Consider the following 21557-nt stretch of genomic DNA (forward strand, 5'->3'; position numbering starts at 1 on the left):
GGTTCCACCTGAGTTATAGGCAATGTGTGTCCTGGGTTGCAGCAGGAGTGTGTGAGGAGGTTGAGTGGAAAGCATCAGGGGAGAGAGTATTCATTTTTCTGTTTATACTGTTGAGTTTAGCTTTTTAACCCAGTTTTGTTAAGGGGATACAGGTTCAGAGTTCTAAATAGGAAAAGTGCATTTTGAGGATCTAAGCATGGTATATATAAGTCAAACTTTCAAAAGAATCTAGGCCTGCATGTTTTTACAGCCTGACCAGGCCGATAAATTCAAATGCTTGTGTTTCCAACAACCTGCCTGCAAATATATACAAAGCCATTAGAAGGTGACTATGCAAATACCAATCTGTGCTTAGGTTTCTTACAGTAGATGGATGCCTCATACACAAACTCACCACTTATGGTTGACACAGTCGTCTTTCTGAAGAAAAAGATCAGACCTGAGTCTGTCAGGCAGTGGGATTTAATAGGAGCAAGAGTCATGCTGAAATATGCATGATTAGAATTATTATTTTTGATAATACACTTAATTCTCTTAAAAGTAGTGTTTTTCAAAAATTTCATGTACTGGGTGAGGTAGAAGTACCTATGCCCTGAGTCACTGATTCTTACTGAATTTTTTGAAAGGTAGATTCCTGGTTTGTTCCTCATTTATTGTAAGCCCTGTGAGGAGTCCATTAGGAAAGCTTCAGCATTAACAGGATTATAGCATACCAGTCTGTACCACTACTGATGAGAGGACCATTCCAAGTTCTGCTGACCTCCCTCACCACAGTCAAAGTTGCTGGCAAAGGACCCTGGTTTCACTATTCCAGAGTTAAAAAAGCTTCTGCTCCTGGGACAACTAGTCAAACAGAGACTGATGTGAATGAAGAAGATGTGGCTTAGACTATTTCTTCCGTATTTATTATCTGTACAGTTGGTAACCATAATTCAGGTTTGGAACTGAAAGTTACATGTGGCTCTAGTCCAAAAAGTATCTAATATTCTTCATAAAAATAACTTGGATTTGTACTCAAATGCCAAAAATTGATGATAAGAATAGTCACTGGCCTTTAATTGGGATCTTGATGAATGAGACAAACTTTGTCAAAACCTACGAACTTGTGGACTATCCATGGATTCCCACATCTGGAACTTGTGGGGGCTCATCTGGGATGAGATGGAGTTCAGTTGAAGTGTCAGCATCCACCATTTGAACTTATGTATCCACTTGCTTATTTTTTTGGACAGAAGGATAAAGATATTTGTGGAAACAAATTACATCCTTCAGCATTGGCAGGAGTTCATTTCAAAGACAGTTTTCTGATCCCTCTGATCTGGCAGGTGCTTTTATGGCACTGACCATCCTGTGAGCATAAACCTCTTGCAGCTGGCAAGAGATTTTCCTACCCCAGCACATGATGAGCTTTGTCTTGAAAACTCTTTCTGTCTGGTGAGTTTGACGGACATGGCTAAGGCATTTATTGGGGTAAACTTTGGCACATGCTCATATCTGTCTTTTAACTAGTCAGAATGACTTTGTAGGTCAAACATAAAACTAGCTCAATTATAGGTTAATTTCATACTGAAAGAGAAATCTGCTATCAGGAGGGGTGAAGTCATAGCAAAGCTTCAAATAAATTGGAATAGGAAGTGCTTGGCACAGGTGCTGATTTGAGGTAAACATGAAATATTATTGTCTGGAAGCCAGACACTGCCCACCTGTGCCTGAGAGCTAATCTACACAGGACTGGCAACACAGAAGACCACCTAAGATTGAGCTTATGGCTGTCTACAAGTCATTTTTCTTCTGTTGCATGTAGACTCAGCCCAGCCATTGACCAGAGTACCCTGTTAATCCTTTGTATGTAACCCTTTATTCCTCTGTGGAATGATTCCATGGGGTCAGCAATTACAATTAGTTTAGCGGGCCTTCAAAAAGAACATAAATATGAAACCAGCACATCAGAAAATTGTAATTTTCTGTGTCAGACTGGTGGTATAGGCTGGATTTTTAATTTGCAAATATAGAAGATCACCAGTCTGCATTGCAACTGTGCACATAAAATCTAGGATATTCAAAATACGTTATAGGATATTGATCTGAGAAATAGCATGTGATTTTTTTCATGCTTATCTTGTGCTTGGGTCTTACAGTCACCTGTGAGTTCAAAGCTCATAAGAACAGTGCATTGACTATATTGAATTTCTTCTTTGAGAAACTCAGGTGCAGTCAGCTTGTGTAAAGATTATGCATAACACTGGCTGTTTAGGAAGGCTTGTCTTGTCTTCTTTAAAACAATGTTATAATATGAAAAATATTGTGGTACATTTAAATGTGAGCCAGCTTGTAGCTAACAAATTTGATTAAGCAATGAAATCAGTTTTGTTTGCACATCTTGGCAAGAACTGACAAAGTGAGCATATAAAACATTTCTCTCAAGCCTGTAAGCTGAGAAATGTCTTAGCAAGCATCTGAAATACACCCTAAAATGTCTGACAGTATACTCTCTAGAATTTTTGCCTAAATCAATCACTAAGATGCTTGAGAGCACACTCAGCATTTTCATAATTCTTTTCCAGGAATAGGAACTTATTCTGACAGCTTTGAGGGTTTCTGAAGCGAAAAATTCTCTGTCTTTGCATGTTCTTTCATGGTGTCTAAAGTTAAAAATATATTCTTGGAGAAAATTGGTGCCCTGTGTGCCCCTAAGGAACAGTGTGCAGTCATTACACCCACTATTTTTCACCATCTAAAGAGTGCAAAATAGTAGAATATGATTTTTTTTTTCTTTCCTGGTAGATGTCCGAAGAAGAACAATTTATGAATACCACAGGGTGGAGCTACAGATGTCAAAGATTACCAATCTCTCAGCTGTTGAAATGATACCTCTTCCAAGTAAGTAAAGCATAACAAGCAGGAGCCAGATCTAGGAAGCACCTCCCTCTCCCTCCCAGCAACACAAACACAATTTTAAATATTTTGTTTTATCTGTGGATTTGGATTCATGAACAGATTCATTTATCCTCTCTCAGATTCCCATATGGATTATGCATTTATAAAGTACATCCTCATTTATCTCAAGTTAGTTTATAAGTATGTAGCTCCCAGTAGATTCTGAATGAAATTTGTGCCAAATCATTTTTTCAGAAGAATGATTATATTGCCTTTAAATTTGTTTCCTCAAGAAAAAAAAAAAAAAGAACAATTTTCATGCTTGCAAGGAAAACATAAATTCTTCCGTGCACTGTGCATCACATCACAAATTAATATCCCCAAACATATTTTGCAGTTCATCTCTCTCTTTTGTCCAAGGTAAAACTACATTGGTTAGACATCTCTGAATTTAAAATGCCAGCTGTACTACTGTAAAAACAATAAAAAAGATCTATTTTTCTTACTTTTTAATCCAATTATAGTTCTTGCACACTTTTCCGCTACTCTTATCTGCTTATGTCTGAATGTAAGTAATACCAAGGAATGTTGGAACCAGGGAAAAAAGAGATTTAAGGAAATTCTTAATATTGAGCAAAAAAAAAATTAAAAAATAACAATGAAGGTGAATGAACAGATGTGGAAGTGGTAATAAATTTACAAATGGAATACAAATGGAATCCTACAGCTAAAATGTACTTTTGTGCATGCAGTTGTGCAATGCATTGTAATAGGTTGGGTTCAGGGTCTTTTTTTGGACATGGGTGAACCTGTTGAGTCCCTAAATATATATTATCAGAAGATATATTCTTCTTTTGTGATTTTTATGTGAATTATTTGTGATACTAATATAATAATTTGTGTTTGTTTATCTACATCCCAGCTTGTCTCCAGTTTACCAGCTGTGGTCCCTGTGTCACTGCCCAGATTGGTTTCAATTGCAGCTGGTGCAGTAAACTCCAAAGGTAAAGAAAAGGGGTTTTTTTTGTTGGGTTTTTTTTTGCCTTGGCTATGCAGCTGGGCTCAAAGGATATCCAAAAGCATCACCTATAGGTTATTCAGCATAAAGAGTTCTTATATTTGGTTCTTTTATATATAAGCATTCATATGAACACAAACCTCAGTTGCAATCACTAGCAACATATCATTGTCCCATTTCACTTCTGCAATTAGGCAAGAATAATCAAAAAAGTTGTTTGGGGAGTTAAGCCCTTGTTCCTATTTCTTTAGTCATACTTTAAAATCCCTTTGAAGGAGAACAAGAAGAAGAAATCATAACAAAATTCATATTTTCTCCCTATATCCCTGGCTTCATCAAAAATATTTTAACCACATGGAGATGCAGGGTGTTATGTGACTATGAAGACTTACTTTTCAACAGTAGGGAGAACAGCACACCCAAAGAGTCAGAGTATTTTTAGTTTTAACCTGTCATACTTAGAGGGGACTTCGGGTCTCCTCAGCCTCTCACTGCCACATTAATGAGGACAGTCAAGTCCATGGCAGGAGCACTTTAGACTGTGAAGCAGCTGGAGCACAGCTGGCAAAATAGAAACTCTGCAGCTGTAGCTTCCCAAAAAATTCTTCACCCACTGACTTTCACTGACCTTCATAACAAGAATTTAACACCTGTTCTCTGAAACAAAATGCAGTATCATGGTTATTTATTGTTGTGTTATTCAACCCTAGTGATTAGGTTCAGAAATGTTATGTATAAAATGGATGCAAAATGAAATGACAAAAGGCTGTTAACATTCTAAAATAGAGCAATAATTTGACACCATGTTGAAAAACTGATAAATAGCTGATGAACATGGCACAGAATTAGGAAATTGGGGTCACTTTTATAATGTCTTCTTAAGCTTCAACTCCTGTAGTAAGTCACTTGAAAACTAACTCTGTTCCCCATTTATCTTGCAAAAAACATTTTAGTGGAATTAGAGCTAAGTGAAATCATGTAACAGAAGACATCAAATCAAATATCTTCAAGAGAAAGAATACTTTTAGAAAACTGTTCCAGGCAAGTATGAGCAGTTCATGATTGCTTTAGCTGATTCCTTGCTTTCAGCATTGCTTGATTTTCCTTCCATCAACAGATGTTGTAGCACTGAGATTCTGTTGGCTTTGGTTTGAGCAAGGCCTGTTGTTTTGTGACCAGTGTTCTTATTTCTGTTTGGATAAACTCAATTGTATTGTAAAGTTCTGACTCCTATGAAGAACAAGCAAACCTTGAGATCTTTTGTGGTTTTCTGTATTTTCTAAAGAACTGAGTTTCCTGAGTTCTGGAATTACTGGAAAATTTGTTTCACTCGCTGAGGCATAAATTCACTGTGGAGAACTAAGACAGTTTTATCCTTCACCTTTAGCAGGAGCAATACCAGGCATGTGGTCACACTGTGTTTCCTTCCACTTATTTCCATGAATTTGTGGCTGCCCCCTCACAACTGGCAAGGTGTAATTTACTACTGTAAAAATATACAGTCTGAACACATCTATTCAAACAAATTTTTAATTAAGAAAATCTTACTTTTTGTTTTGCCTCTGAAGATCATACTGTGATCAAAAGATGAAACTACTGTGAGGTAGTCATGCACTGTTTCCAAAAACCAGCTGGCTTCATGCTGCAGCATGGTTGTGTCTTTCATGATTTGCAGCAGATAGACTGAACTGAGTTTTATTGCTATTAATTAGCCCATTACTGACAGTAGTGAGACTGTCACTTCATACAGTTTGTCTTTGAACATTGTTTGACTACCAGCAAAAGCAGGAACTTGAGAGGATTCCTTAAAAAAAGGATGGATCCAGAATAGCAAACTAAGAATATGCCTCTGTATGGGAATTTCAGTAGTTTTAAAACAGTCATACCATCCAATTTGCGTCTATTAAGATGAACAATATTCAGTCAGTTTTTAGCAAATGGAGAATGGTGTGTAGAGTCAGAAAATAGTTCAGAATAGAAGGATCCTCTAAAGGTCATCTAGACTAACCTCCCACACAAAGCAGAGCCAACTGTGAGATCAGAGTGCTTTGTTCATGACTTCGTTCATCTGGGACTTGACCGCTGAGGCTGTGGTCCAGTCCCCAGTACTTCTTAATCTTATACAAGATTTTACGCTTTATTTTTTAACTTGTTATTTCCTCCAGAAACATGCCTTTGATGATGATGTCTGCCTCAGGCCTCATTACCTTTTTTGGCCACTTTCCTCCAACTTCTGAAATGAGCAGTTTATTTTAACTATTTCAGCTCTAGAGACAAACAGATCTAAAATACTAAGTGGTTACATATTTTGTGAAAAGAGGCAACCTGCTCTCCAAAATGTGAAGACTGAACATTTATTTAGTTACATTTGCAGGATTGTTGTGACGAGGACTCGTTCCTTTCTCAGCTTTGAAAATTTTCTGCTCCCTTCTAGTTCTGGATACTCTCTCTTACCTTCTAATCTAGTGCTTCTCTTTTTTTAACTTGCTGGTTTTCAGTGTGTCTATTCATTTTAGGGAGATAAAAAAAATCTTATTCCATTCTCAGTGGAGATGTCTGGATCACAGGAGAATACTAAGAATCATTTTCTTCAGTACCACACTGTGGCTTTGTTCCCTTCAAAAATAATTTTGCTGTGTTAAAATGTTCTTTTTGCATCTGATTAAGAAGCATTTGCTCAACAAGAAAATCTAATATCTTGGTTAAAAATCATAAAGGATGGAAAGTTGTGAATTCCTTCACCATAATGCTCCACCTTTTTCTGTGTGTCACTGCTCTTCAATCACCATCCTTGTAAATCAACAGAGACTTTTATCTCCTGTTATGATATATGTTGCTCTGCTGCGGTAGAATAAAATGAGCTTGAAAAAACAAGGGCACAACATTAAATGAAGTATTAATTTAGACATTTCTGAAGTGCCTGGAGTACAAAGAAAATTAATATTTACTGTTCACTTTCAAGTGGGTGCTCGTAGGGCTTTTTGAAGTAGGAGTAACTCTTCTCGGTTACAAAGCTGACTGGACATGCTGGTCCAGGAAGTGAGGAACCAAAACTATCTCTCTTGGTTGTAGGCAAAGCCCAGGGTGGGGAAGCCAATTAGCCTTTGGTGCAAAAGCCTGAAGAAGGTTTTGAACTGTCAGTGACTGGTTTTCAGAGTACCAATTATCTATCAACTGATCTAGCACTCAGATTTCTGCAGAGGGAGAATGCCTGTTTGGTAGTGTGGGGACTGAGGCAGTAATGAGGGTCAGATATGGCTGGAACACGCAGTGATATTCCTTCTGTGGTGCTGCAGTAGTAGTTTGGTGCTCTCAAGTGAGATCTTCCAGAGCAACCGGCCTTCTGTGTGGGTTACAAGCAAACACGTACCATTGAGAAACAAAATTCTATACTAATTCTACAAATCTTTTTTCTCAGGAACTCATTGTGCCATTTATCCAGGAACATTATTACAAGGAACAACATTACTATCAGGAGCACCATCTTGGTTGTATTTTTTTCCTTGCATAAAATGTAATCCACATATTTAATCATTCACACAGCAAAGTACAGTTGTTCAGAAAAAAAAAAAATTATTTAAAACCTGTAACTGCACAAGGAAAATTGACCAGCACACTGACTGCAGAATAACTGTTCTCCCCCCATGTGGGCAATCTGTTGGAATGAAAACGGCTTTATCCTGCAACAGTGGGTTGTTTCCTACCTGTAACTTCAGCCCAGCTGCTGTGCCAACTCTGCAATGGTTGGAGAGGCAGATTCACTTTGTATGTAATTCAGGGCAAAATCCTCCATTCCTGCACTCTCTACAAGCTTAAATCACCGTTAGACTTTTCATAAGGGGTCATCAAAGTATCCACTCTGAAATCCAACATGATGTGTGTCATACAATTTTATCACAACTAAAGCAAAGGCACATCATTTTCTTTTGACTTCAGCAGATGAAGCATCCCACTAGGAGCTAATTTTTTTTTAACTATGTATATTTCATAATTGTTTTATAAGTAAAACTGTTCAAAAAGAGATTAACTACAAATATGGAACCTAAGATGGTATGTCTGCAGCACCGGATCTATGTCTGTAAAATACCAGAAGTGCTTTAGCATCTGCCCCATAAGAGTCACCTGTGGCTGAAACTTGGATCATTTAGTCTTCGTTATCTCTGAATTCCTGACATGTAAAAATTGGGAGAATTCATTAATGTTAGATTTTTTTATATCATCTATTTATGCTTCTGAAAATGTCTGTATACTCTAGGCATTTGGTATAGCTTGCATTTTGGAGATATAACTTTCTAGGAAAGTATTTGGAAGCTTTAAGACAAACCTTGCTATTATTTTATGGTTTCAGTTTGTAAAATTTGCTCACATATACTGAAATAGTGAGTTCCCTTGGAAATATTTGAAGTTAATTGTCCAATAAATATTTTCTAGATATTGATGGTTTTATTTTAATGAACTTCAGGAAAGTCTCAGATTTGAGCAGTGAAATGAAGCTGATATTTCAGTGCATTCAGAAATAAGCAGACAAAGAGCACATCCTTGCAATCTGTGCTGGCTGGAGGCTCATGCTTTGAATGTCTCATTACTTTACTTCTGCTTTACTTCATTAATGCAGGATAAAAATATCTCCTGCTCCTTGCAACATCAGCCAGTTTTGGTGTGGTGCCTATACTCAAATTTTTAATCCTCAAAACTGTCTGCCTTATGCCAAGAGCACCCAAAACCCTAATAGCTAGATCCACAAGGAGGTTCTTTTGGCAGACTTACTTAGGTTTTCAAGGGAAATTATGCAGAATAAGAGAGCATCTTTTCACCAATATCTGGACTTAAGAATCTAAGACCAAAAAGGTCTCTAAGGTTCAAACATTTTGTCTGAGGAAAGATCTTCAGCTGAGTCTAAGCAGGACTCAGCAGTGAAATCCAAGTCCCATGAAGTTCCTTTACTCGTTAGGGTTGACACTGCCCTTTACACAAAAGTCTCTCAGTGATCAGAGAACCCTCAGAGGCATAGGAGGTAGGTGAACATGGGTCCTCTGAAAACAAGTCACCCCTGAAGAATGGCCCATTAGATGTGCAGATCTCTAAGCCTGAGCACTGAAACTTCCTTGCATGACTCCAGCTCAGATCACTTCAACTACCCTCAGGCACTGGCTGCCTGGAGAGTCAAAAGCTCCTGAAACTGCTGTCCAGGCAGCCCCTCTGGGGACTTTCCTGGGTCTGCAAGGGAAGTGAGATTTGGCTTTGGGAGTCCCAGTTCACAAAGAGATCTTGCTCATGTTAAGTTCTTAAATGCACTCTTGTCCTTAAAAGTCTCTGTTTTCCAGAATATGCATTGAATAATCTGGTTTGAAATCATATCAGTTTATGGTATTGACCCATAGAGTATAAATCCCCTGTTAGAGAGGTGCCCTGAAACAGACTGTACAAATTCCAAAACTTTCTGTGTGTAGTGGTGAGCCAAGACACTCCAGGGACTCTAGAAACAATCATCTTGCCCATGTGTGTATGCATAGCTCCCAAAGCTTCTTATACTCTTAAAGCAATCCTGAGCTAAAAAAATGTGAAAGAATCCCATTCGTGATACATTTCACTTCAGTGTTTAATTCTGTGTGCCAACAACAGCACTAGCTATATAAATGGAAAGGTTATGGCTGGGTTTTATGGAACATGAGCAAAGTGAAAAATCAGAAATGTGTCTGGGAATAGTAGCAATAATGTGATTTAAGTCTTGACACTTCTAAGCTTTTATTATTATGATCACTACTCCCATCTAAGCAGATAATAAAGAAACAAGTTGTTTTGCATTCCTTGCTGATTAGTTGGAAAGCAGGGAAGGAAGAATCTTTACCCACCTGCAGTTCTAAAGAAAACATGTTACAATATGAAGTGACAGTTTTCCATAGAGCCCTTATAGTAATTGAGATAAAAAATGAATGCCTATTACTTGTCTTCTGAACTTCTGGGCAAGTTTGAAATGTCTTGTTTGTTTATCCTTCCTTTAGAAGGAAATTGGAGACATGTTTAGTTAGTTTTCAAATGTGAGTTTGCATCTGGAAATTTTTAATATTAGGAAGAGGAAAAGGGTTAGGTTTTTTGTTTGTTGTTATTTATGTCCCAGCTGACAAGACCTATTTTCATAAAAACTGTGTTGACTAAAATATTGTAGTATAAATAACAGTTTTATGTAATCTAAATGTTTATCAGCTAAGCAAAGCATCTTTCATACAGAATTACAAAGAAAAGCACAAATATCATTATCATTCTAACTACATAAACCTCCTGATTTACAAAAGAAAATAATTAAATCCTAATAAGAAGCACAGGATCCTTCTCCACGCATGCCTTACTGTTTGGTATCTACATTTTCCTTAGCTTTTATTTGATAGCTGACACCACAATGAAGGTTGTAGATTCCACTAGAGAAGCAGGGAAAGGCAAACCACATCACAGCTTGGTGTCATCTGCAGACTTGCTGGGGGTGAACTCAATCCCACTATGTCATTGATGAAGATATTAAACAGCACTGGTCCCAGTACAAACCCCTCAGGGACACCACTTGAAACCACTGGGACATTGATCCTTTGACCACTGCTTTCTAGATGCAAATATCTGACCAATTCCTCATCCACTAAACCACCCACCCATCAAACCTATATCTCTCCAATTTAGAAAGAAGGATGTTGTGGGGGACTGTGTCAGAGGCCTTACAGAATTCCAGAGAGGTGACATCCATACACCTTGCCTTGTCCACTGATGTTATCACTCCATCATAAGGCCACTAGGTTTTTTCAAAATGCTCACTTTTAAATACTTTCTCATTTTAACCATTTGAGGTTTTAATTTTCTTTGTTCCATTGCTTTAGGGCTATTTCAAACTAAAAGATGGCAGAAAGACTTGCTGATTTATACTCAAGCATTTTTTTATCCAAACACTAACTGACAGTAGTGTGCTGTTATTACAAAATTGGCCACAGTATCTTAGCCATTGAATTACAAACTAAAAAAAAAAAAAAATTAGGCATTTGTATGGATTAAGTAAACCACCAGAGGGAGCATATATAATCCAATCAATGTAATAGTTTCATATACAAATGACAAGGCAAATCTCATTTTAAATGCTTAAGAAGGGCTACAGGTTTAAAATATAGTGTATTCTGTTAAATGTGTTGCATTCTATCAGTGTGTCTTGCTTCATGAATTTGCTGATTATACCACTGCTTCAAAAAAAAGCAAAAGAAATATACCCAGATTTTGCCTGTCTATATTCCACTACTGCAGTTCTTTATGCTGGAGTGGTTTTATATGGAAACACAGCTACACCTAACACCTGGGTTTTAGCAGTTGGGTTGTTGAATTAGGTCAAATTTACCCTCTGATAAATGAAAAGTGATGTCACTACTCTTTTTCTAACCTGTATGTTGTTTCTTTGCTGATTATGAAGCAATCATATTGCAAACCCGAGAATCAGAAATTATGGCTATTTGTCAGAGTTGCTCTGATTAAAATGCAACATATTTTTCTTCTGTTTTAAAAGTTGTGTTGAAACATCAATTGATTCTTTTAATCAAGTGCAACAAATGTATCAAGAATGAATGTGCAAATTTGTCACCCCTGATACATTACTGATAGGAAAGATATAATAAATAGATCTATACCTTATTGAGCAAAAAAATTGCTCCACACCCAGCTTCTTCAAATGCTTTCCAAGCTGCTTGCTCTTAATTTGACAAGCTAATTTACACTCATGGACTGCAAGAAACTGTTAGGAAATTAGCATTCAATAATTGAGAATTTTGTATGCATGGCAAGCCTGATGGGAGTAAAGTAAGAAAAGAAAGTGGCACGAAAGTGTTTAATGAACAAAGCATTGATGGTATTGTTTGATGAAAAATGCCTCACAAGAACATAGTAATAGATATTCTCAAGTGTGACGGCAGTTCTGTTTAGAAGACAGTGTAAGCTTCAGTGAGCCTGAAGGTACACTTAAAAATGCATAACAGTAAAGATGTACATGTAAACTGTACATAACAGTACATTGAAAAGTACTGTTAAGGAACGTACATAATCCTGACCTCATAATATGTTTTTATTGAAAGTTAGTTTGCAGCCAGAGGAATTTGCTGTTCACTGAGATTCATACATGAATAAATAGCAGATTAATAGCCTTTCTACATTTTTGGTAAGTTTGGAATTTGTTAGTAGCTGGAGTCTGTGGAATTATTGTGGAATTTCTGGAATTCCCCTTGAGCACAGATTGTCTGGAATAATTCCTATGTTTAATACAAATAAGCCTAAAAAGCTCAGTCTCTGAACAGAACCCAAGCGAATATGAAGTAGCTCTTGGGGGCTTAGCACAAGTCAGAGCAAGACCAGCCAATTCACCAGATATGCGGCAGGACCTACTAGAGTAGAATCATCTCCTTGCATGGTTCAAAACAGATGACTCAAATGGCCTGAGCAATATGTGGAATACTTTTTCAAGGCAAACACCTGAGCTTTTTCCTGCACTACTAGGACTTTTACTCATGGGCTTCATTCCTTAAGTTTCTTTTCTCCACACATTCTTCTCCTGTGTACTCACTGATATTTTCAGCAGCTCCCTAAAACTGTCTTTACCCTAACATTAACAGATTGATATCTACCTCATTGAATTTGAATCCTGCTTTCATACAGAAACTAGCCAGTTTTTTTACAGCTGCAGCATTAGTCACTACTTTTACATATGTATACCTTGCTTTGTTTCCCTGAATAACTCAGAACAACATGAGTACTACAGTTATGCTCATAACTGATGCAGATTTTTAAGAAGTTCAAGGCTGGGTTATAGAACTCTAAGATATTTCTAGAAAATAAGCAGAAGATTGCTGCAATTCTCATTACTCTGAAATCCTAATATTTCTATTAAAATATTTTCTTTTAAATCCTGGGCCTGAAGACAGGGAAGCATTTTGAAGATTCTTAATCTAGATGTAAACACAGTGATTTATTCAAACCACATCACTCACACTACTCATGTTGTATATTGCTATTTCTTACCATATCATTTGCTTTTCAAAATTTGAGGTTGGTTTCACTAGCTAGATGTTCATAGCAACATCCTTTGCTGCAGATGTTGCTGTTTCTTCTGCAGCTTAGAAATTCTGTTCATTATCCACTCTGAAGGTTTCTGAGGTGTGCAATTTTGCAACACAACTTGGACAAGATATAGACATCACAGTTAACATGAATAGACCACTGTCTGGATTTTTCTATGACCTTAATGCAAAGTCTGTTTCATATAGGTCTGTCAAATATATCACGTTCCTAAAGTGTTTTGTTTTAAATGCAGAAAGTAGTTATCAAAGATACAGAGGACAGTTAAGCACCTAAATCTCATTGAGAGGAGGGAAAGAAGACATCCACCTGCTATATATACACCTTGGAGAATACTTATTTTTCCTGATTAATTTGGAAACAAGATTGGAGTGATGTAGCAATCCGAAATTCGGATACCAGCAGAAAAGGATCATGTAGCAGGCCAGGGACAGCAGGAGCTGGGAGAAACTCCTTACTCTGAGGAACTTCCTCACAAGACCTATTGATATTTAACTATGTTGATGGGCCTGTCTCCTGCAGCAAGATATGGAAAGACTTTGTGATGATGTTATCAGACCATGTAGAAACCCCTTTGTTCTTTTCCCCCCATGTGGTTGTAGCTAAGGGAAAATATTAACCAACCATGTAACTGTAGCAGAAAACTGTGTAATCCTCTAGTTGGCATAATCCATCCCCTAGTTAGCATAACCCATCCTCCTCATTAATGTGTCCTGCCCCCAAGACCCTTATATTGCGAAGCGCGTGTTCAATAAAGATTCCAGTTTCTACCCCCGAACTGGGATCGGTTAGTTATTGACCTCTTCAGAGTATCTATGTTTAATTTCCATGTTTAAATTCACAGATGCACCTAAAATACCATAGCGATAAAACACTAGAAAAATAGGTAGGTAGTAGAACTCTTTTCTGTAGAAATTTCTTTTGCAATTCTTTTACATACTAGTAGTGGTTTATTTATTCTTCACTTGCTGCATTAGAACAATAAGACAAAGCCCAGCCCGGTCTTTAATGAACCATTTATGTCTAGAACTGTAGCTTCTGTGCTGGCCATAAATCTTTCAATTTGCAACAGAGTTGAGTACAGACTTAATTCCACATTGTTTGTTTATGCTGAGTGTGATAGCCACTACAATGGGTGTTGCCCTGCTCTATTAGAGAAGCATTCCCTCTGGGATTAATTTTTTTTTTTTTTCTGAGAGAACTATACTACATTCAGTTACATCACAGCCCTAAATTCTTTTGTGTTTGGTTTCATTTTCATCTGTTCATTTCTTACACTGATAGCTAAATTTGAATTCATACATGTTCCTATTTGATCAGTGAAAAGTAATACTCGTCCCTGAAATGGTTCCACAGACATGTGCCTTAGGACGAAATTTATACATTTTAAGAAACTTGTCTCAGGCTTCTGGTCATCATTCTGTGTCGTGTGATAGGTTGTCTCAAGACAGAGTTCCTACACTAGGCATTATAGCCTGTCTGATTCCTAAATAAATGTCTCAAGTGTGGTCTAATGTAACTATTAGGCTTTAAATGTATAATCCAAAGAGTGGAAGGGCCACATTTCGAATAAAAAAGGCTTTGCTGATAACAAATTAAAAGAACTATACTTAAAAGCACTATAATAAATAAATAATAATGCAAAATTGTTGGGATGTCAATTTCCATATACATGTAATGTGAAATGGGAAATATAGATAGGTGATGATTAGGTGAATACAGAACACAAATGAGAATAGAAAAAATAGGATTGTTACTTAAACAAATGAGTAAAGACTACTTAAAAAAACACTGAGAGGGAAGTTGCCACCTAAGGCAAAAATTGTATCTACCTTATCTGAATTGAGAGAAAGAGCTTCAAGAAGGTTTTGACATCTTCCGATAGAAACCACCACTCTATGAGGGCAAGTTCAAAAACAGAGGAATGAAGTCAGGGTCTCAAACTTCTCTTTGGTTGCTCACTAAAATGTATCATAACAAAAAACAATGAGATAATAACTTATCATCCTGTCTACAGCATAATTTTTACCCTGCTCAGATTATATTCCTGACACTCAGGCCATTTCTTCCATTTCTTGTGGGTGTAAAGTCCCAACTTATCTCTTTTTCACACCTCTGAAATTTGCTAATTTTCCTTAACCTAAATAACACTTATTTTCAAGAATTACCTTTACTTGCTAAACTACTGATCTTTTTATCCAACTTTCTCTCTGTTGATTATCATGTATATTTCTTTATACTATTCTACACTAACTACTATTCCCATGCTACTGGAAGAGTTATAAGTGAGCTGACTCTCACTAATTAAAACAGTAGATTGTAACATAGTTCATGGTCACTACTCAAACCAAATATGGCAGGATATAAGAAGTTTTTACTTTGGAGAGAAAAATCCATCAGAGATCTAATATGAAATTAAGGGAGAAAAAAAAAGAAAAGTTTCTCAAGAGAGCAGCTAGGCCATACAGTTTTTGAGTCAAATATCTAGGTAAGCTGCTTCTGATTCAACAAATTAGTTTTTCTAGTCCTAACTGAATTCTGAATCAAAAAAGATAAGTTAGTACTATAATAGGTTAGTTCTGTTATCTATAGTTTCTCATTTTCTCATTTTGCAATATTTTTATGTATTACTGTACATAGAGCAGTGTTGCTGCTATTTTGCAGTTTGTCTTACCTTCTCTTCCAATGGACTGAAATAAATCAACTGTACTGCTTACAACAGGTGAACAACTTGGGAATTCTTTTCTTTCTCAAAAATGATGCACTAGAAAATGCTCAAATTTGACCAACCCAAGCTTAACGACTTCAGGAGAATTTGTCAGATAAGTTCAGGCACAGAAAAAGGTTCATTAATGGATCACCAAAAATAATAATTGTGCAGTAAGTGCATTTTTTCCAATAGGCCCTCTTAGTAGAACATTAATTTAGTGAAGAACAAGGTATCAGATTTCTTCCCTTTCGTGTCTGAGATTAATTTAATTTGTAGTTCCCGACTCCTTCCTGAACTGTCAGAAAATGTTAAGTTCTGAGAAATTACTTGCTCTATATCTTTTATTAAATATTTGAAAACTTATGAGACTATATTACAGAAGCCAGATACCACCTAACCATTGTAACCTAAATTGTTGGTGTAGATAATAATTTCCTCAACTGCACCTTTCTTTCCTTATTCCAAGGGTTTTTAAAAAAAAAAAAAAAAAAGGTGAAACAGAAACTGAGAACAAAACATTTCAGGAAATGTCAAAATTCAGGACACAAATGTGAAAAGAGTCCAAACTATCACACCTGACTCTAGGATACTTTATAGGATGAATGTTAATCCACTTTTTTGGAAGCATTATTTTTTTTCTCTTCATATAAGAATCCAACCCACTGCATCACCATGGAGAAACCCATCTTCCACTAATTTTTTGGTGCTGTCTTAATTTCCTTTGTTCTCATTACAAGGGAAATAAATAAAACAATTATAAATAAATAAAATAAGTCAAGGGGTTTTTTAATTGAAGCAATCAAAATTTTTTTAATGTAAATTTTTTGCACTTAATCTAATTTTCTTTTTCTCTGATTTTTTTGTTTCATTGAAATATAATGCAGAATGGCAGCCCCAGTCACAAGTACAGATATAGTTCATCTTCCCATACCACATATTTTTTTACATAGTATTGCAAATTAAACACAGTCTGGGAAGCTTCTTGGGAATTTTAAAACTATTTTGTGTGCCATTAAAAGAGTTATGATGTTTCCTGATGCGATTTCAGTCCATGCCCAGGAGCACTGTCCACAACAGTTCCCAGGAATGTTGCAGGACTTTGACTGTTCCAAGGATTACTCCCAGCTGGCAATTTACATGCAGCCTCCTTCTTTTCAAGGTTGAGAGAGTTTGCTTGTTCAGACATAGGCCATTCTGTGCCAACACCCTTCAGTGCCAAGGAACATTTCTAGCCATGTTTGTTGTACTACTGTAGACAGAATGATCACAATAGTCTTAACTGCTTTCCAGAAGTGCTAACCTCTTATGGTTGTACTCCTCAATATGACTTGAGCATCGCTGAAATCATATTTGCTTCATAACCTTCTAGATATCACTCTTTAAGGAAGGGCCATATACGAAAAGTTACTTTTTGTTAGCATATTTTAAATTTTACGTATAGCTACAGACATTCCTATATAACGTTGCCAAAAAAATTTATTTATGTCTCTTCATAAAGTTTGGATTATCTGAAATTAAAACTTGTTAAGGCAAATTGTTCTATTTCTCAATGTAGTCTGAAGATTCTTTATAGCATACATATATTCTCAATCTTTCCGGTCACCTAAAGAGTGAGGACTCTGTAACACCTCCATGTAGATATATTCCCAGTTTCAGGAAAATAAGTAAAGTTTTATCTGTGTTCTTCCTTAAATATCAAGGTCTTTTATGCATCACTATGTCTTTAGTTCTCCCTACATTTAGGTCTATTAACTCTTCCAATATCTGCGTTATTATAAAACATTGACAAAACCACATTTTCCACTGGATATCAGAACTTATATTAATATGTACAATTAATTAAGAAATTGAGAAGCCCCAATAGTTCTGTAATTCTTTGGTTTTGCTGACTGTTCCTGCTCAATGTTGACTTCAGAATCTTACTCACTTTTAGATAAAAAAATGAGATGCAATTAGGATGCTAGTCTGGGAAATAAAAACTTTCTGAACTTTAAGTTTCTTTGAACACGACCAGTTACAGGATGATTCATGTCCTTCCCTTCTTTGCTCTCTATCTGAAGAGTTAACTGAACCATTACAATAGGTTTTTTTCTTAGCCCTAATTCACCCTTCCTTTCCACAAATGCAGAATGAATATTCAGTTTCAAAACTGTGTATGTTGTTTTGCAGAATGCTCTCCTGCTTTGTCGCATATAAACTTTGCCTTTTGTAGAGTCAGTGTAGCATAGTATGCCTCCTTTTTCTATCATTGCTCCTGCTTCCTTCAGATTCTTACTCTTTTTAGAGTTCTGAATGAGATATAACAGGAGCAGTAACCTAGCCTAATTAAAACATTGCTGAATTTCTCTTTCTAGAGGCTCAGATGCTGATGCCCAGTAGTACTGAATCAGCCAGGTTATATATTGTATGATTGCTGGGGGTTCATGTGTCATAACAGAAATTTGAACAGCCCTATTTCAGACCATCTCTAGGCACCAGGCCACTTTTATCCTGTCCCAAGGACTCTTCTACTTCACAGAATCACAGATTATGCCAAGTTGGAAGGCACCCACAAGGATCATTAAGTCGAATTCCTGGCCCTGCACAGGACCCCCTCAAGAGTCACACCATGTGCCTGAGAGTATCGTCCAAACACTTGAACTCTGTCAGGCTTGGTGCTCTGACTACTTCCCTGGGGAGCCTGTTCCAGCAACCAAACACCCTCTGGGGGAAGAACTTTTTTCTGATATTCAACCTAAACCTCCCCTGACACAACTTCAGGCCATTCCCTCAGTTTCTGTCACTATTCACCACACAGAAGAGATCAGTGCCTGTCCCCCCTCCTCCCCTCACAAAGTTGTAACTGCAGTGAGGTCTCCCCTCAGTCTCCTCTTCTCCAGGCTGAACAGACCTCAGTCATTCCTCATACATCTTCCCCTCAAGGCCCTTCACCATCTTCATTGCCCTCCTTTAAACACTCCCTAAAAGCTTAATGTCTTTCTTATATTGAGTGACCAAAACTGCACACAATATTCAAGGTAAGGCCACATTACTGCAGAATTAATGTTATCGGTGTGTTTTTTTATAAAGGAGCAAAATCCCAGTGAAAGTATATGAATAAAAAGGGGAGCATGGCCAATGTGTGAACGAGATCTGTACCTTGGTGCACGCCACCTGAGGCTTGGTGTTTTTAACTGTCATTCCCAGTTCTACAATTCATATGTCTGGGAGTACTATGGAAAACATAGGACCTGTGAATTAGTGTATGCTCATCTGGTTTTCAGAAAATCTGGGCTTAACTCTAGGTTCTGTTACAAATTCTGTGTTATCTCAGCTGATTTTTTCATATCTCTAATGTTCTGTTTCCTTATCTCTAAAGCGGAAAAGGAAAGGCTTTCTCCAAAGGTGACCTTCATATCTTTATTTTAAAAACAAGACAAAATCAATGGGTATGTGACACTAACTATACTTTGAGTTTGTCAGTATCAGCTGAATATTCAAAGATAGAAAAGAATTCAGTCAACCTTGTAAATGTAAAAAAGGGGGGATTAATTGTGCTAGTTACAATCACTAACCAAAGCATAAGTAGTACTTTAGAGCTCTGCCTTGAAACCTGAGAAACTACTAGTGTGCAAAACAGATAGCAATGCCAATGGATCAGAATTCCCTGCTAACTTCTGTTGCTATTAGACCTTTATACCCACCTGATGCAGGTACAAATGCAGAAAGTCAAAGGCAATAGTGAATGTAATCTAGTATCAGAGACTAATCTCAGTGTGTTTCCTTTCCAGAGAACATATTTGATATTATTTTCTGATAATTCTCTTGGAAATTCTGGTACCATAATCTCACAAATATGTCTCCAAGGTGTTCCTCTTACACTTTCTTTTTCCTTCTAGCTATTCAAAGCAGAACCTTTAGCAAAAGCTTATATTTTATTCTTTATCTGCTTTTCAGCATGTTTCCTTTATTGTTGTAACTGACATTAAATTTATAGAAAATATCCTCCTATTCTTCTTTAATCAGAACTTTGCCAAGTCTTCCTTTAACCACAATTTTTTCTATTCTTTCTAGTTGAATTGGAAATAAAACTACTTACTTCTTTTATCCCACTTTTATTCTTAGCCTCTTTCAACAGAAAGAATTCCCTATGGGTGTCCTTATTTCCTACTGCCTATTCAAATGTTGTGTCAGAGTTACAAATATTGAGGCTTACTCATGTTTAGTCTTTTTCTGTAAAATAACAGCTCGGGTTTTAACATCGTTCACTTCTATGTTTATATGATATTGCAGGAGTACATTACAGAACATGTAGCTATATTTTTCCAAACTTTCCATCCCATAAAATTGTGGAACCCTCGTCAGGTTGAAGATCGACTGCTGGACTTCATACCACTCTGATCCTCCTTATCATCACCTGAATGTTTTAAATTTTGAGAAGTACACAATCTTAAGACAATGATGGAATTCGGTGCTGCATTGACTATTAACTATGCCTTAGTAATTATATTCAAATTTGTCATAAACATTAAAATAGTACAAGCTGTTTGTAGTGCCATATGTTTAAAATTCTTTTATTAAGCTAGTCATCTTAGCTATTCTTACGCTACAACAGCAAAGTGAGAGCAAATCTTCTGACTAATCAAATTGTCATCCTATTCTAAAGTACAGTTTCATTAAGCAATGTTTAATTAAAGGATAAATACAGAGAACACAATTATTGTTGAATTCAGATGTGTGATTGGGTGTATTGAACTAGGTGATAAGCACAAATACCATTCAAATACCTTACAAATGCATACTACAGTCACTCGCAGTGACACTTCACCAGAACCTCATAAGCATTTCAAGCTGTGATAAAGTTCTGCATCTGAAAGTGGAAAATAACAAAGGCATGAAAATTCAGTCTTTGCTCAGACAGAACAGTGTGACAAGAAAGTAATATTTGAAGGATGAAAGAAAAATATCGGAGCCTGTTCTGTGGTAAAGAGAGGCAAAACCAGACCAAGCACAAAGATAAATCTTTTTTCCTCCAAAAATCACTTTATGATTAGGGTTATTTTTCAGTTGGACAGACACAAAGTTCATGACCTCCAATTTAGGTTTTTTAATATATCATTTATTTATTTATTTATATTTTGCTTCCTATTTCAACTTGAAAAGAAATTCCACTTTAAAATGTTCTAATTCTTCTAGTAATGCAAACATTCTAGCAAGTGCTTTAATCTTCTCATAATGTGATGGTCCTTCTTTAATGGTTAAAGGCAGGAAAGCCTTTTTAATTTTCTGAATTAACCTTTTATTTAGCTGAGTCAATAAGCATTTTAACTGAGCTAAATCATTACATGGTATTTACAAAATCATTTCAGATTTCTGGAATGCCCTTCAGTCCCAGGAATCCATTCTTTACATGCTCCTACAGAGCCAAAAAAAATAGGGAATGGTAGGTTTAAAGGACAAGTGTTGTGCATTTTAATGCTCTTGATTGTATTATACCAGCTCAACCTAGTGAAAAGGTTTTTCCGTATAGACTTTGTCACTTTCCTTCTCAATAATTTTCTGTTATGGTTTTAGCCTTACGTGATAAACCTTGATGAATTTTCTGTATACAGGTTATCCGATTCATTATTATTAATCCTTATTGAACTCTCTTCAAAGAGAAGCAGCCGTCATATACTGCATGAACACATCTTTTAAATATTCTCTGCCAAATACCAGTATATGGCATTTGGTAGATAGGATGGCATCTCCAACTCCTTTCTGGCTACACAGAGTTCACTGAAAGGCTTTTGACAGCTTTCTTGTTATTCAGACTCAGCTGCATCAGTTATGCCAAATTGCCTTTGCTACACATGCAGACACATTAATTTTCTCTTTCCT

General features: G+C 36.5%; 1 protein-coding gene across 1 annotated transcript in view; it reads left to right on the forward strand.

Moving 5' to 3' along the window:
* PLXDC2 (plexin domain containing 2) overlaps positions 1-21557 on the forward strand; it is a 254364-nt gene that overhangs the window by 201339 nt on the left and 31468 nt on the right. The window contains exons 8-9 of the mRNA XM_017817251.1: positions 2785-2880; positions 3800-3881. Of these exons, the coding sequence (XP_017672740.1) occupies positions 2785-2880; positions 3800-3881 (178 nt within the window). The remainder of the gene's footprint in view (positions 1-2784; positions 2881-3799; positions 3882-21557) is intronic.

Source organism: Lepidothrix coronata, unplaced genomic scaffold (assembly GCF_001604755.1).
Source record: "Lepidothrix coronata isolate B3197 unplaced genomic scaffold, Lepidothrix_coronata-1.0 Scaffold59, whole genome shotgun sequence".
Taxonomy (NCBI): Eukaryota; Metazoa; Chordata; class Aves; order Passeriformes; family Pipridae; genus Lepidothrix; species Lepidothrix coronata.